At 26.0% G+C, this 13,005-nt stretch overlaps 1 protein-coding gene across 2 annotated transcripts in view; it reads left to right on the top strand.

Annotated features, from left to right (window-relative positions):
* Window positions 1-996: 996 nt before the first annotated feature.
* Window positions 997-13,005, top strand: part of LOC142237749 (uncharacterized) — a 56,802-nt gene continuing 44,793 nt past the window's right edge. Inside the window, exons 1-3 of one of the 2 annotated variants that reach the window (XM_075309142.1) lie at window positions 997-1,148; window positions 1,319-1,412; window positions 10,410-10,421. In XM_075309142.1, the coding sequence (XP_075165257.1) occupies window positions 1,394-1,412; window positions 10,410-10,421 (31 nt within the window). In that variant the 5' untranslated portion in view covers window positions 997-1,148; window positions 1,319-1,393. The remainder of the gene's footprint in view (window positions 1,149-1,318; window positions 1,413-10,409; window positions 10,422-13,005) is intronic. The other variant, XM_075309143.1, reaches the window with a different exon arrangement.

Below are 13,005 nucleotides of genomic sequence, written 5' to 3'. Positions count from 1 at the left end.
TCAAAAATTTATTACTATAGAAAATCATGTCAAAATTTTATTTCTATATAGAAATATTGTCAAAATTTTATTTCTATAGAAAATTTTGTCAAAATTTTATTTCTATAGAAAATTTTGTCAAAATTTTATTTCTATAGAAAATTTTGTCAAAATTTTATTTCTATAGAAAATTTTGTCAAAATTTTATTTCTATAGCAAATTTTGTCAAAATTTTATTTCTATAGCAAATTTTGTCAATTTTTTTTTCTATACAAAATTTTGTCAAAATTTTATTTCTATAAAAAATTTTGTCAAAATTTTATTTCTATAAAAAATTTTGTAAAAATTTTATTTCTATACAAAATTTTGTCAAAATTTTATTTCTATAGAAAATTTTGTCAATTTTTTTTTTCTACAGAAAATTTTGTCTAAATTTTATTTCTATAGAAAATGTTCTAAAAATTTTATTTCTATAGAAAATTTAATCAAAACTTTTTACTTCACATCCAAAACACTGAATTCGTATCACAACTTAAGAAGTAATGCAAATTCAGTGCAACGGCTGATGGACATCCGTCCTATAACAAACCCATGTTAAAATCCTAAAAGAGCATTTTAACTACTTTTTGTGGCTACGCGGAAGTCATTTTCTGCCCCTAATTTATTTTTATTTTAATATTTTTATATTTTATTTTAAATTTTAGTCCGAAATGTACCATACGATTTTACTGCGTATAAGTCTCATCACTAGCCAGCAACAAGTGTGGCGCACGAAAAGAGAATGGACTAAAAGCAATAAAAGAGTAAATGATTAAAACAGAAGAGAAGCCTTTGCTTTGCAATCTCTCTTCATTCATTCACATGTTGCATGCGGGCTGTTTGATTCATACATTGTGTGTTTTGTGATTCTTCGTTAAGTCTCATTTAAATTGTTGTTGCTGTGTTGCATTATTTTCATCTTCTTCTTCTTTTCCATTATGTGTTTCGTTGTTATTAACGAAGTCTTCGGCAATGATGGTATTGTAGTGTTCGTATTCTGCCTAGCCGTTAGACCGACCGACCACAACTCAACAACGACCAACTCTTTTCTAAGCAATTCAATGTTATACGTGTTTACGTAGCAAGCGGTTGTGCGGTGAAATAACGAAAAAAAAATCATTTTGAAAAAAGTAAAAAAAAAATATTTAATTATATTTAAAAACACAAATAGAAAAAAATTTAAGTGAAATACTATAGAAAAACATAATAAAGATAATCATCCTATATATGACTATAAAAAAAAGAAAACAAAAAAATAAATTTATTTTAAATTTCTATTTTTATTAAAATATAATTTCAGTTTCCAGGAGAAAATAATCTCTGATTTAAAAATAATTCTAAACAATATCATCTAATTTAACAAAACAACAACAAAATGTTCAGCTCATTCACAGGTAAACAAAAATTATTTTTTATTTGATAAAAAAAAATTGGAATTTCGAAAATTAAGTTTTTAATTTATGACAACAAAATTCTAGAACATTTTGAAGAAACCGAAAGTGATGAAATCATTGCGAATTCCTTCATTAAGACATCTGTTGTCTTTTATTTATAATCTTTTGCGTTTTGTATATTTGAATTACGACATAAGGCGGTGTCGAAATTTATTTTGAAAAAAAAACAACAAAAACACGATGACAACAAAAAATTGGAATATACAACAAAATATATGAAAAAAATATGTGCAATTATTATGAAATATTGGCTAGAGAGTATAAATTTGTTTGGATTTTTAACATGAACCGAAATTGAAAAAAAAACAAAATCTTGGATATAAATTTTAATATTGTTTTCTTCAAATTTCTTATATTTGATTTTTGTTTTCCATTTCCATTTCCGCTTGCCTTTTCTTTATGCTTTAGTCATCATATTCGTGTTTTGTCCTTCCATCATCCATTACCTAACATCTGCAGTATCCTTCACCCTTGGATAGCCTCTGTTCACCTTCACTACGTCACAAATATTTCATCTTCCACTTTCAATTTTTTCACATAAGCACCATTTATAAAAGAAATTGGAGCAGTTATGCCCATTCGAAAGGATAAATTCATTTTTATTGCTTTGTTTCAAGGATGTCGTCTAGTGTCCTGTGAAACACAAGCCACACTATACAACACCCAATGCTGATGGAGAAAAGCAATAACCATGGCGCCATTGTCACAAAATAATATCCTCCAAAAGATTAGGTCATCAATTGGAGAAGTATATTGAATATAAAAACAAATAGAGGGCAATGAAAATGGAAACTAGGCTAACTTCTGGTTACTCATCTTTCATGTTTTATTATAACCATGGAAAATTGATGTCTGAAAATTCGGCAGATAATGATATTAGAATTTTTATAGTTTTTTTTTAAAGGGTGATTAAAAACCTACTGTTGGAAATAAGTTTACAGATATTATATTTGATTAGTAGAAATTAATTTGGAGTCACTTCTAAGTGTATATAGAGAAACATACTCAAGGTATACTAACATCAAACGGAAGAATTCTAATTGGAAAGAGATATTAAGATTTTTGAGTGTCGTCCATGACTTGTCTAGTCCTTTGAACGAAAAGTGTAGCCAACAGGAATATTATATTTATCCTGATTATTGGTTTTTGTATTTTCACTTTTCTGGTAGCTACACAGAGCTGTCATACCATTATTGTTATTCTAACTGGATATTGATTTCCGGTCAATGACCTCTACAACATTAGAAGATTTTTTATTCTTACAAAAAACCCTCCCGAAAGAATTCTGTATAATCTATATGCAATCGCTGTCTAAACTAGCTCATTTCGCACAGCTAATAAATGCAAAAATTCTCACAGAAAAATGTTACAGTTTCTTCAATATTTGAAGATCGACTTATTACAACGTGGCAAAACAACAACGATGCATAGTAGTGAATTGGAGAATGGCAATATTATGCCATTGATGTTGGCAACACTATGCGATTAACAGTCAAATAAATAAGGTGAAATTACATACCAAACATTAATCCATGCATTGGTGCAGTGGTTTGGTTTTGCATTGTGAGTTACACTAACGGAACTCTTTCTCTTAAAGAGAATAATCAACTCAATCAACACCTTAATCAATTTGACTGGTAATCGCATAGTGTTGCCAATAGTAATGGTACAGAGTTGCCATTTACCAACTTACTACTATGCATTGTTGTTGATTTGCCAATTTTGATTTGATCTTGAAATATGAAAGAAATTACGAAATGATTGCAATTGAAGCGAAAAGAAAAATGTTATTATCGGCAAATAGATGTCTCCAAGAAATGTTTCGCCTATCGTTAGCCATTATAGATGTGTTTACACACAAAAGAGCAATAACTTTCCGTTTTGGTCCCCGTTTTCAAAAAAATTCAATTTATAGTATAATCTTTTTTTCAAAACCTTTATAAAGGGTGATTCTTTTGAGGTTAGGATTTTCATGCATTAGTATTTGACAGATCACGTGGGATTTCAGACATGGTGTCAAAGAGAAAGATGCTCAGTATGCTTTGACATTTCATCATGAATAGACTTACGATCTGCCACAACGTCGAATTTTCAGTGAATGGGCCCTAGAAAAGTTGGCAGAAAATCCGCTTTTTTATCGACAAATTTTGTTCAGCGATGAGGCTCATTTCTGGTTGAATGGCTACGTAAATAAGCAAAATTGCCGCATTTGGAGTGAAGAGCAACCAGAAGCCGTTCAAGAACTGCCCATGCATCCCGAAAAATGCACTGTTTGGTGTGGTTTGTACGCTGGTGGAATCATTGGACCGTATTTTTTCAAAGATGCTGTTGGACGCAACGTTACGGTGAATGGCGATCGCTATCGTTCGATGCTAACAAACTTTTTGTTGCCAAAAATGGAAGAACTGAACTTGGTTGACATGTGGTTTCAACAAGATGGCGCTACATGCCACACAGCTCGCGATTCTATGGCCATTTTGAGGGAAAACTTCGGAGAACAATTCATCTCAAGAAATGGACCGGTAAGTTGGCCACCAAGATCATGCGATTTGACGCCTTTAGACTATTTTTTGTGGGGCTACGTCAAGTCTAAAGTCTACAGAAATAAGCCAGCAACTATTCCAGCTTTGGAAGACAACATTTCCGAAGAAATTCGGGCTATTCCGGCCGAAATGCTCGAAAAAGTTGCCCAAAATTGGACTTTCCGAATGGACCACCTAAGACGCAGCCGCGGTCAACATTTAAATGAAATTATCTTCAAAAAGTAAATGTCATGGACCAATCTAACGTTTCAAATAAAGAACCGATGAGATTTTGCAAATTTTATGCGTTTTTTTTTTAAAAAAAGTTATCAAGCTCTTAACAAATCACCCTTTATTAACTTCTTAATGGACTTAATCAATTTGGATTCATGTATTGTTTGGTAAATTTTCTTTGTGTGATAAAAAGATTTTCGGTATTGGTCCCATTTTGTATTGTCGGTGGGAGACAATACAAAGTAACGTCATCGAACTTTCCTCCTCCACTATTCAATTTTGATAAATGGAAGTGTTGTATTTTTTTTCAGTTATTTTCAAAAAAATGTCTTTCACATAACATATACAACACACATATGCAATGATCGTCTTTCTTTAATAAAAAAAACAAAACACAATACAAAACAAAAAAAACTTTCTAAAGATTTCTTTGATTTATTCTTTCGTTACCATAGTGGTACTTTGGGATTTTTATTTTTAGTTTTCCATCACATGCTATGCAATGTTGTCTGGTTATTGTTGTTGCTAGTCCTCCCTCTTCTACTGATACCCCCAACCACCACAAAAATCCCCCTTGAGCCTTTTGGAAAACAAGCAGCCAGCATTACTTTGCATAACTTCTGGATGGCTAGAGTATTGAGGGACATCCACATTATTCAGCGACAGCAAACAAATGTGTGCATTATGTTTGATGTCTGGTGAGATAACCATCGCCTTAGCGTAAACGTCAACATCAAATGCCAACAGGCATTCAGTTTCAGCATCATTTGTTGTAGTTTATTGGGTTGGTTGGCTACTGCATCATAACCCACGAACCCGCATCTTCGTACGCTGAGTGTTCTCCGTCTCTGAATTTGTGGTTTTTTCGATGCCATATGGAAACATTACTTAATGTTTTTGTTTTTGTAGAACACAGCCACAGATGATGGGACATTGTTTCTTGGCTTTCAAAATTCACACCCAGTCCATATATATCTCTTGTGGAGGTATATGAGATCAGTTTTGTATATCTGTGTTTTTTTCTTCTTCTTCTTACAGCTACTTGTACAACGTCCTCAATTAATTGCATTTTCAATTTATCATATTGTTGTTATTGTATTAGCACTAAAAGTATTAATAATGTTATTGTTGTTGTTGTTATTTTCGATTGGTATTTTCCCCATTTTCATTCTCTGGTTTTTTTTCTCAAATACCTATGCAATGGCCTAATGGCTCTATGTTTTACATCTTTTACTCTCCCTCTCTACCTCTCTCTAATCAACAATTTCTCCCATTAAGCATTTCTCTGTAATAAATCTCATTTTGCGCCTCACTTCAAAAACCCACATTGTTTACGAGTGATGTATAACATTGTTTTTATTGTTGCTGCCGCCAATGCTACTACTACTACTACTACTATTGCCACTACACTTGAATGTGCTACATAATCCCATCATAGATGGTTCGGTTATTTGGTATTTTTTAATACAAAGGGTGTGGTGGTGGTTACCCGGGGGTCATTTATATTGAGTATCTATTGTAGTGTAGTGAGAACACACCCGGTTTTTGGTCGCCTTAATCATACATAAAGAATGCATATACATTTTTTAATTGTTATTAAAACGATTATGAGATACAAATTATGATGTTAGTAATAAACATATGGGTGTAAAATGTGTGTATGTATATGGGTATGTGTGTTGGGCGGCTAGAATATAAGGTTGTAAATAGATGACTGACTGTGATGATGTTGGCCATCATATTTTAATGTACTTTAATCTGTAAAGACTTTAAACTCTGAAATAATGACCCACTGAAAAATGCATAAATTATTATTAAGATAAAGCAAGCAAAGAAATTTTATTGATTTATGTTTTATAAAAAAATTCTTCTAAGAATTTTAGAGAGATTTTTGGAAATTTTAAAATTTGTTTATATTTTATTAGAAAACTAGATTATTAGAAGAAAGAAAATTAATTTTAGGGATATTTTTTTAAAATTTTAAAAATTGTTCATAGTTTATTAGATAGATTAGAAGTACATTTATTAGAAAATTCCTCCAAGAAAATTAATTTTAGAGATCTCGTTTTTTTGGAAATTTTAAAATTTGTTCAAGTTTAACTAAGTAAAGGAAAAGTATACTTTATGATACATATTTTATTAGAAAATTCTTCAATACCATTAATTTTAGTGTTTTTTTTAATTTAAAAATTTCCCCATATTTTATTAGAAAAAATTTCAAAGAAAATTAATTTTAGGGATTTTTTAAAAATTCAAGGAAGAGTATACACAACCAAACAATTAATTTAGGGATTTTTTAAATTTAAAAAAAAAATCCCATATTTTATTAGGACAATTTTCAAAGAAAATTATTTTAGAGATTTTTTAAAAATTCAAGGAAGAGTATACTCTAAGATACATATTTTAATAGAAAATTCTTCCTAACAATTAGTATTAGGGATTTTTTAAAAAATTTCCCATATTTTATTAGAAAAATTTTCCAAGAAAATTAAGTTTAGAGATTTTTTTAAAAATTCAAAAATTTTCTTAGAAATTTTAAGATACATATTTTAATAGAAAATTCTTCCGAAAATTTCATTTTAGGGATTTTTTTGAAATTTAAAAATTTTCCCATATTTTATTAATTCTAAGAAAATTAATTTTAGGTATTTTTTTTTTAAATTTAAAAAATTTTCCATTTTTATTAGAAAAAATTTCAAAAAAAAAATTTAAGGTTTTTTGTTTAAAGTTCAAAAATTTTCCATAATTGATTAGAAATTTTTCATAGAGGAATTGGAAATTTTAAAATTTCTTCAGGATTAAATAAGTGAAGAAAATTAATTTTAGAAATTATTTTAGAAATTCAAAAAATTTCTATATTTTATTAGAAATTTTAAAATTCCTTCGAACATTTAATTTTAGGATTTTTTTAATTTTAAAAATTTTACCATATTTTATTAGAAACATTTTCCAAGAAAATTAATTTTAGGTATTTTTTTTAAATTTAAAAATTTTCCCATTTTTTATTAGAAAAAATTTCCAGTTTTTTTTAGAAATTCAAAAATTTTCTATATTTTATTAGAAATTTTAAGATACATATTTTAATAGAAAATTCTTGGGAACATTTTATTTTAGGGTTTTGTTTTTTAATTTAAAAATTTTCCCATATTTTATTAGAAACATTTTCCAAGAAAATTAATTTTAGGTATTTTTTTTTAATTTAAAAAATTTCCCATATTTTATTAGAAAAAAATTTCCAAGAAAATTAATTTTTCAAAGTTCAAAAATTTTCCATATCTTATTAGATTTTTTTTTTCATAGAGAAATTGAAAATTTTAAAATTTGTTCAAGATTAAATAAGTAAATGAAGAATATCCTTTAGATAAATATTTTAATAGAAAATTCTTCCAAAAAATTAATTTTAGGAATTTTTTTAATTCAAAAATGTAAAAAGTAAAAAATATATATTTTAACAACCATTTTTAAAACATCATTATTATTTTTTAATAGTTTGATTAACTTCTGGATAAATCACTTTTCCAATTTTGCTTAATCAGAAGCGAAAAGAAGAATTTTGGATTAACCCTCTAATGACCCATTTTTTGGGAGATGACAAAAATTTCTACGGTTTATGATACAAAAGCAAGAAAATGAAACAAAAAAAAAATCCAGTATATGCTACAAAGTTTCATGTAAAGTTTTAGCAAAGTTTTGTTTTTATTTTAGGCGTTTTTATTGTCTGTAGGTGTGTTTTACTAAAAGCTTCCCGTTTAAACGAAGAGCTTTAGAGGGTTAAACGAACGTATTTTGTTTTGTAGTTATTTTTTTGTAATCATTCACTGAAAAAAAAAAACTGTGAACCCACAAAGAAAGAAAATTTTAGTTAATTTTAGAAAAATTAGATTAATTTTAGATATCACGCCGATTTCACAAAAATATGTAAATTCGTTTCGACAAATTCCAAAAAAAAATGTCTTTTGTGCTATGCGTAGTTTATGATGGCATTAAAAAAAATGTGGACCTTTTTGTGGAAGACACGAATTTAGTTAATCTTCATTTGTGTATAATTTTTCCCCCTCTGTTATAGTTAAGTTAACTTACGTATGCAAGAAATTATTAAAGTCATGGAAACTTTCTTAAAACTTAATAATTTCATGAACTAAAATAGAATTAAATCGGCTTTAGTGAAATATAGGGTTCATTTTCTAGTGTAGTTTCGAGCGGACTTATTTCAGTTTCCACTTGTTTTTCGATTATTGTGAAACCTTTCAAACTGTTAGGGAATATATTTCCCAAGAAGTTTTTTTATTCAGCTGCGAGAAGGCGAATTTTGCATTAAAGGAATGTTTTTGTTTTATTTTTTATTTAATTGTTTTTTATAATTCAAATTTTAAATTTCAAAGGCAGGGTATATCAGCTTTGAGCGGCAGTTTATGGCAGTTTTTTAAGCTTGTTTTTAAATCCATACATGTATATTTACCTTTTCATTTTGTTTTTTTTTTTTTATTAAGAATTAGTCATTCCTTTAAGAAGCCAAGACTTAGTCATAAATAAACAAAAACTGTTATTTATTTTCTTTTATTGAGAGGCCTATATAAACAAATAATTTTATAGATTTTTTTGTTTTCATTTTAAAATTCCAGCTGAGCATCTGGATTCTAATTTCAATATACAAAGGTCAGATCAGATTTATAAATCGCAATATTTGCTGATAGCAACAGAAAATTAATATTTGTGTAAAATAGAAACAGAAGGCAGCAATTTATTTTTCGATAATAATAAAAAAAATATATATTTTCAAATAATTTTCCAATAAAATAGCAAAATTTTCCTTTACAATGAAAGCATTTGTTCATTTGCGCCTTCTAGCGCACTCCTCAAGACCACTTGAAATTTCATCAAGCAAATTTAGGAAATTGCTATTTAGTCAATGTTGATACACTTATAGATATTTCTTATTTCAAATTAGAAATGAAGGAATATTAACAATGAAGAAAACAAATATATATATGGAATATGGTTTGCATGTTTTCAATATATATATTTCCCCCCATCGTGTAGTTTTTGAATCTTTCCTCTTATTCGATTATTAGACATGCCGTCACGTAAAGTGCTCATTGACTAATTTTAGCCAAACAAAGAAAAAATTGATTCTTTTCGTTTTTGAAAAAAAAAACATCAATTTACTGTATAGTTTTGCCTTATTAGCTAATGCCACAAAGAATTTCTAATGATACAAAGAAAGAAACGTGCTTAGATTTTTTTCCTATAAAAATAATTATGATGGATAAGGCGAGAGAAAGAGGGAGACAGAGCGCCCAAAGGCGAAATAGTAAAATGATAAGTCGAAACATTAAAAAATAAAGCAAAGATCTTCTAAACCACAATACAGAAAAAATTGGAACAACATGTTTTTTTCTCATAATTTCACAATAAAATATAATTTATAAATTCGAAATTTAAGTGAATTAAATTCTATATAAGCTAGCCATGGTTATATTTCTAAATATATTTTATACATCATCGTATGCATTTATAGGTTCTTTAAGGGTATTCACTCATAAATGTAAATAACCTTTTATTTAAATGTGGATCACCATAATTTACCACATTAATTACATAGTTATTTTTACCCTTTTTCATAGTATCAAAGTGAGATTACACTGAAAGACCATTTGAATCGAACTGAACCGTTAACACATGGTATCAACAATCTCTAAACTCTAAATCAAACAGACTTTAATAATTTCATAGTAGCCACATTATAGCATAACAAATCTAAAATAAAAACTTACTCATTTTGTATTTATGTGTGTGTGTGTGGTGTTTATTTTCATTTTATATTCCATCATAAAAAATGTATGACGTCACTTTGTCATTCCCAATTTATATGTCATGCATAAATTCTACTCACACTTGTCGTGTCGCCTCTATCTCCACATCAAAATTCAATTCAAATGCAAATTTTTCACAATTTCCGTTTTCATTGTAATTTATTCGTAACGACAATTCGAATTCGAATAAATTCTAAAAGAGTAAAATAACAAAACAATTGGAATTTTTGTTAAAATTCTATTGGGTCACAAAAAAATTTCTATGCTATATATAAAACTATCTGTCTACTATCTATTTCTCTACTAAAACTGCTACTAACTAACTGCTAATCTCTTTAATTTTCCATTTGAATTAAAACCTAATACAGGCAATTCTAAATGTAAGTATCTATAACTTCTACTTCTATCAATTTTCAATTTCCCATATAGCATCAAGCACTTTTGATTTATTTTATAGACCTGTACAACAAGAATAATAGATTCTTATAATTAGAGTACAGGAATATAAAAATAATATTTAGAACTTAGTTATTTATTTTGAATAGTGCATCCTTGTTCTAGAATTGTAAATGGATTGTTTTTATAGTTAATTTAAATTGTTTGTTAATTTATATCCCTACAAAAATGTTTAAAATATAATTTTAGGACACAGTTGGTTAAAACTTTTTGTTACATAAAAGTTATAAATTTTGGTAAAATTTTCTATAGAAATAAAATGTTGACAAAATTTTCTATAGAAACAAAATTTTGACAAAATTTTCTATAGAAATAAAATTTTGACAAAATTTTCTATAAAAATAAAATTTTCACACAATTTTCTGCAGAAATAAAATTTTGCAAAAATTTTCGATAGAAATAAAATGTTGACAAACTTTTCTATAGAAATAAAATTTTGACAAAATTTTCCATAGAAATAACATTTTGACAAAATTTTCTATAGAAATAAAATTTTGACAAAATTTTCTATAGAAATAAAATTTTGACAACATTTTCTATAGAAATTAAATTTTGACAAAATTTTCTATAGAAATTAAATTTTGACAAAATTTTCTATAGAAATAAAATTTTGACAAAATTTTCTATAGAAATAAAATTTTGACAAAATTTTCTATAGAAATAAAATTTTGACAAAATTTTCTATAGAAATTAAATTTTGACAAAATTTTCTATAGGAATAAAATTTTGTTGAAATTTTCAATAGAAATAAAATTTTGACAAAATTTTCTAAAGAAAAAAAATTTTGTCGAAATTTTCGATAGAAATAATATTTTGACAACATTTTCTATAGAAATAAAATTTTGACACAATTTTCTAAAGAAACAAAAAAATTGAGAACATTTTCAATAGAAATAAAATTTTGACAAATTTTTTATATAGAAATAAAAATTTTGCAAAAATTTTCGATAGAAATAAAATGTTGACAAACTTTTATATAGAAATAACATTTTGACAAAATTTTCTATAGAAATAAAATTTTGAAAAAATTTTCTATAGGAATAAAATTTTGTTGAAATTTTCTATAGAAATAAAATTTTGACAAAATTTTCTACAGAAATAAAATTTTGTTTAAATTTTGTATAGAAATAAAATTTTGCAAAAAATTTCTATAGAAATAAAATTTGGACAAAATTTGCTATAAAAATAAAATTTTTACAAAATTTTCTATAAAAATAACATTTTCACAAAATTTTCTACAGAAATAAAATTTTGTTGAAATTTTCTATAGAAATAACATTTTGACAAAATTTTCTATAGAAATTAAATTTTGAAAAAAAATTTTTATAGAAATAAAATTTTGACAAAATTTTCTATAGAAATTAAATTTTGTTGAAATTTTCTATAGGAATAAAATTTTGTTGAAATTTTCTATAGAAATAAAATTTTGACAAAATTTTCTAACGAAATAAAATTTTGACAAAATATTCTATGGAAATAAAAGTGTGACAAAATTTGCTATAGAAATAAAATTTTGACAAAATTTTCAATAGAAATAAAAATTTGTTGAAAATTTCTGTAGGAATAAAATTGTGACACAATTTTCTATAGAAATAAAATTTTGAGAAAATATTCTATAGGAATAAACATTTTGTTTAAATTGTCTATAGAAATACAAATTTTGAGAAAATATAGTATAGTAATAAAATTTTGTCGAAATTTTTATAGAAATAAAAGACAAAAATTTTCTATGGAAATAAAATTTTGACAAAATTTTCTATAGAAATAAAATTTTGTTGAAATTTTCTATAGAAATAACATTTTGACAAAATTTTCTATAGAAATCAGCAAATTAATGTTACAAAAAATTTTCTATAGAAATAAAATTTTGACAATTTTCAATAGAAATAAAATTTTGACAAAATTTACTATAGGAATAAAATGTTAACAACAATTTTCTATAGAAATTAAATTTTGAAAAAAAATTCTATAGGAATAAAATTTTGTTGAAATTTTCTATAGAAATAAAATTTTAACAAAATTTTCTATAGAAATAAAATTTTGACAAAATTTTCTATAGATAAAAAATTTTGACAAAATTTAAATTGTCATAAAATGTTGACAAAATTTTTTAAAAAAATAAAATATTGACAAAATTCTCTACACAAATAAAATTTTGACAAAATTTTCTATAGAAATAAAATCTTGACAAAAATTGCTATAGAAATAAATTTTTGACAAAATTTTCTATGGGAATAAAAATTTGCAAAAATTTTCTATAGAAATAAAATTTGCAAAAATTTTCTATAGAAATAAAATTTGCAAAAATTTTCTGTAGAAATAAAATTTTAGCAAACTTTTCTATAGAAAAAAAATTGACAAAGATTTTCTATGGAAATAAAATATTCTTTTTGTTATTGTTGGTTTGTACTTCAATCATATATGTTGTTTTGATCTCAGCTTAAAAACCATTGCGTTGACTAAACTACAAGAGTAGCTTAACCAACAGAGGAAAAGAATGTTTGTGAA

This window comes from Haematobia irritans, chromosome 5 (genome assembly GCF_050003625.1).
Source record: "Haematobia irritans isolate KBUSLIRL chromosome 5, ASM5000362v1, whole genome shotgun sequence".
In the NCBI taxonomy this organism is placed as follows: Eukaryota; Metazoa; Arthropoda; class Insecta; order Diptera; family Muscidae; genus Haematobia; species Haematobia irritans.
Note: the sequence above shows the minus strand (reverse complement) of the source record. Positions and strands in the feature narration are given on the sequence as shown.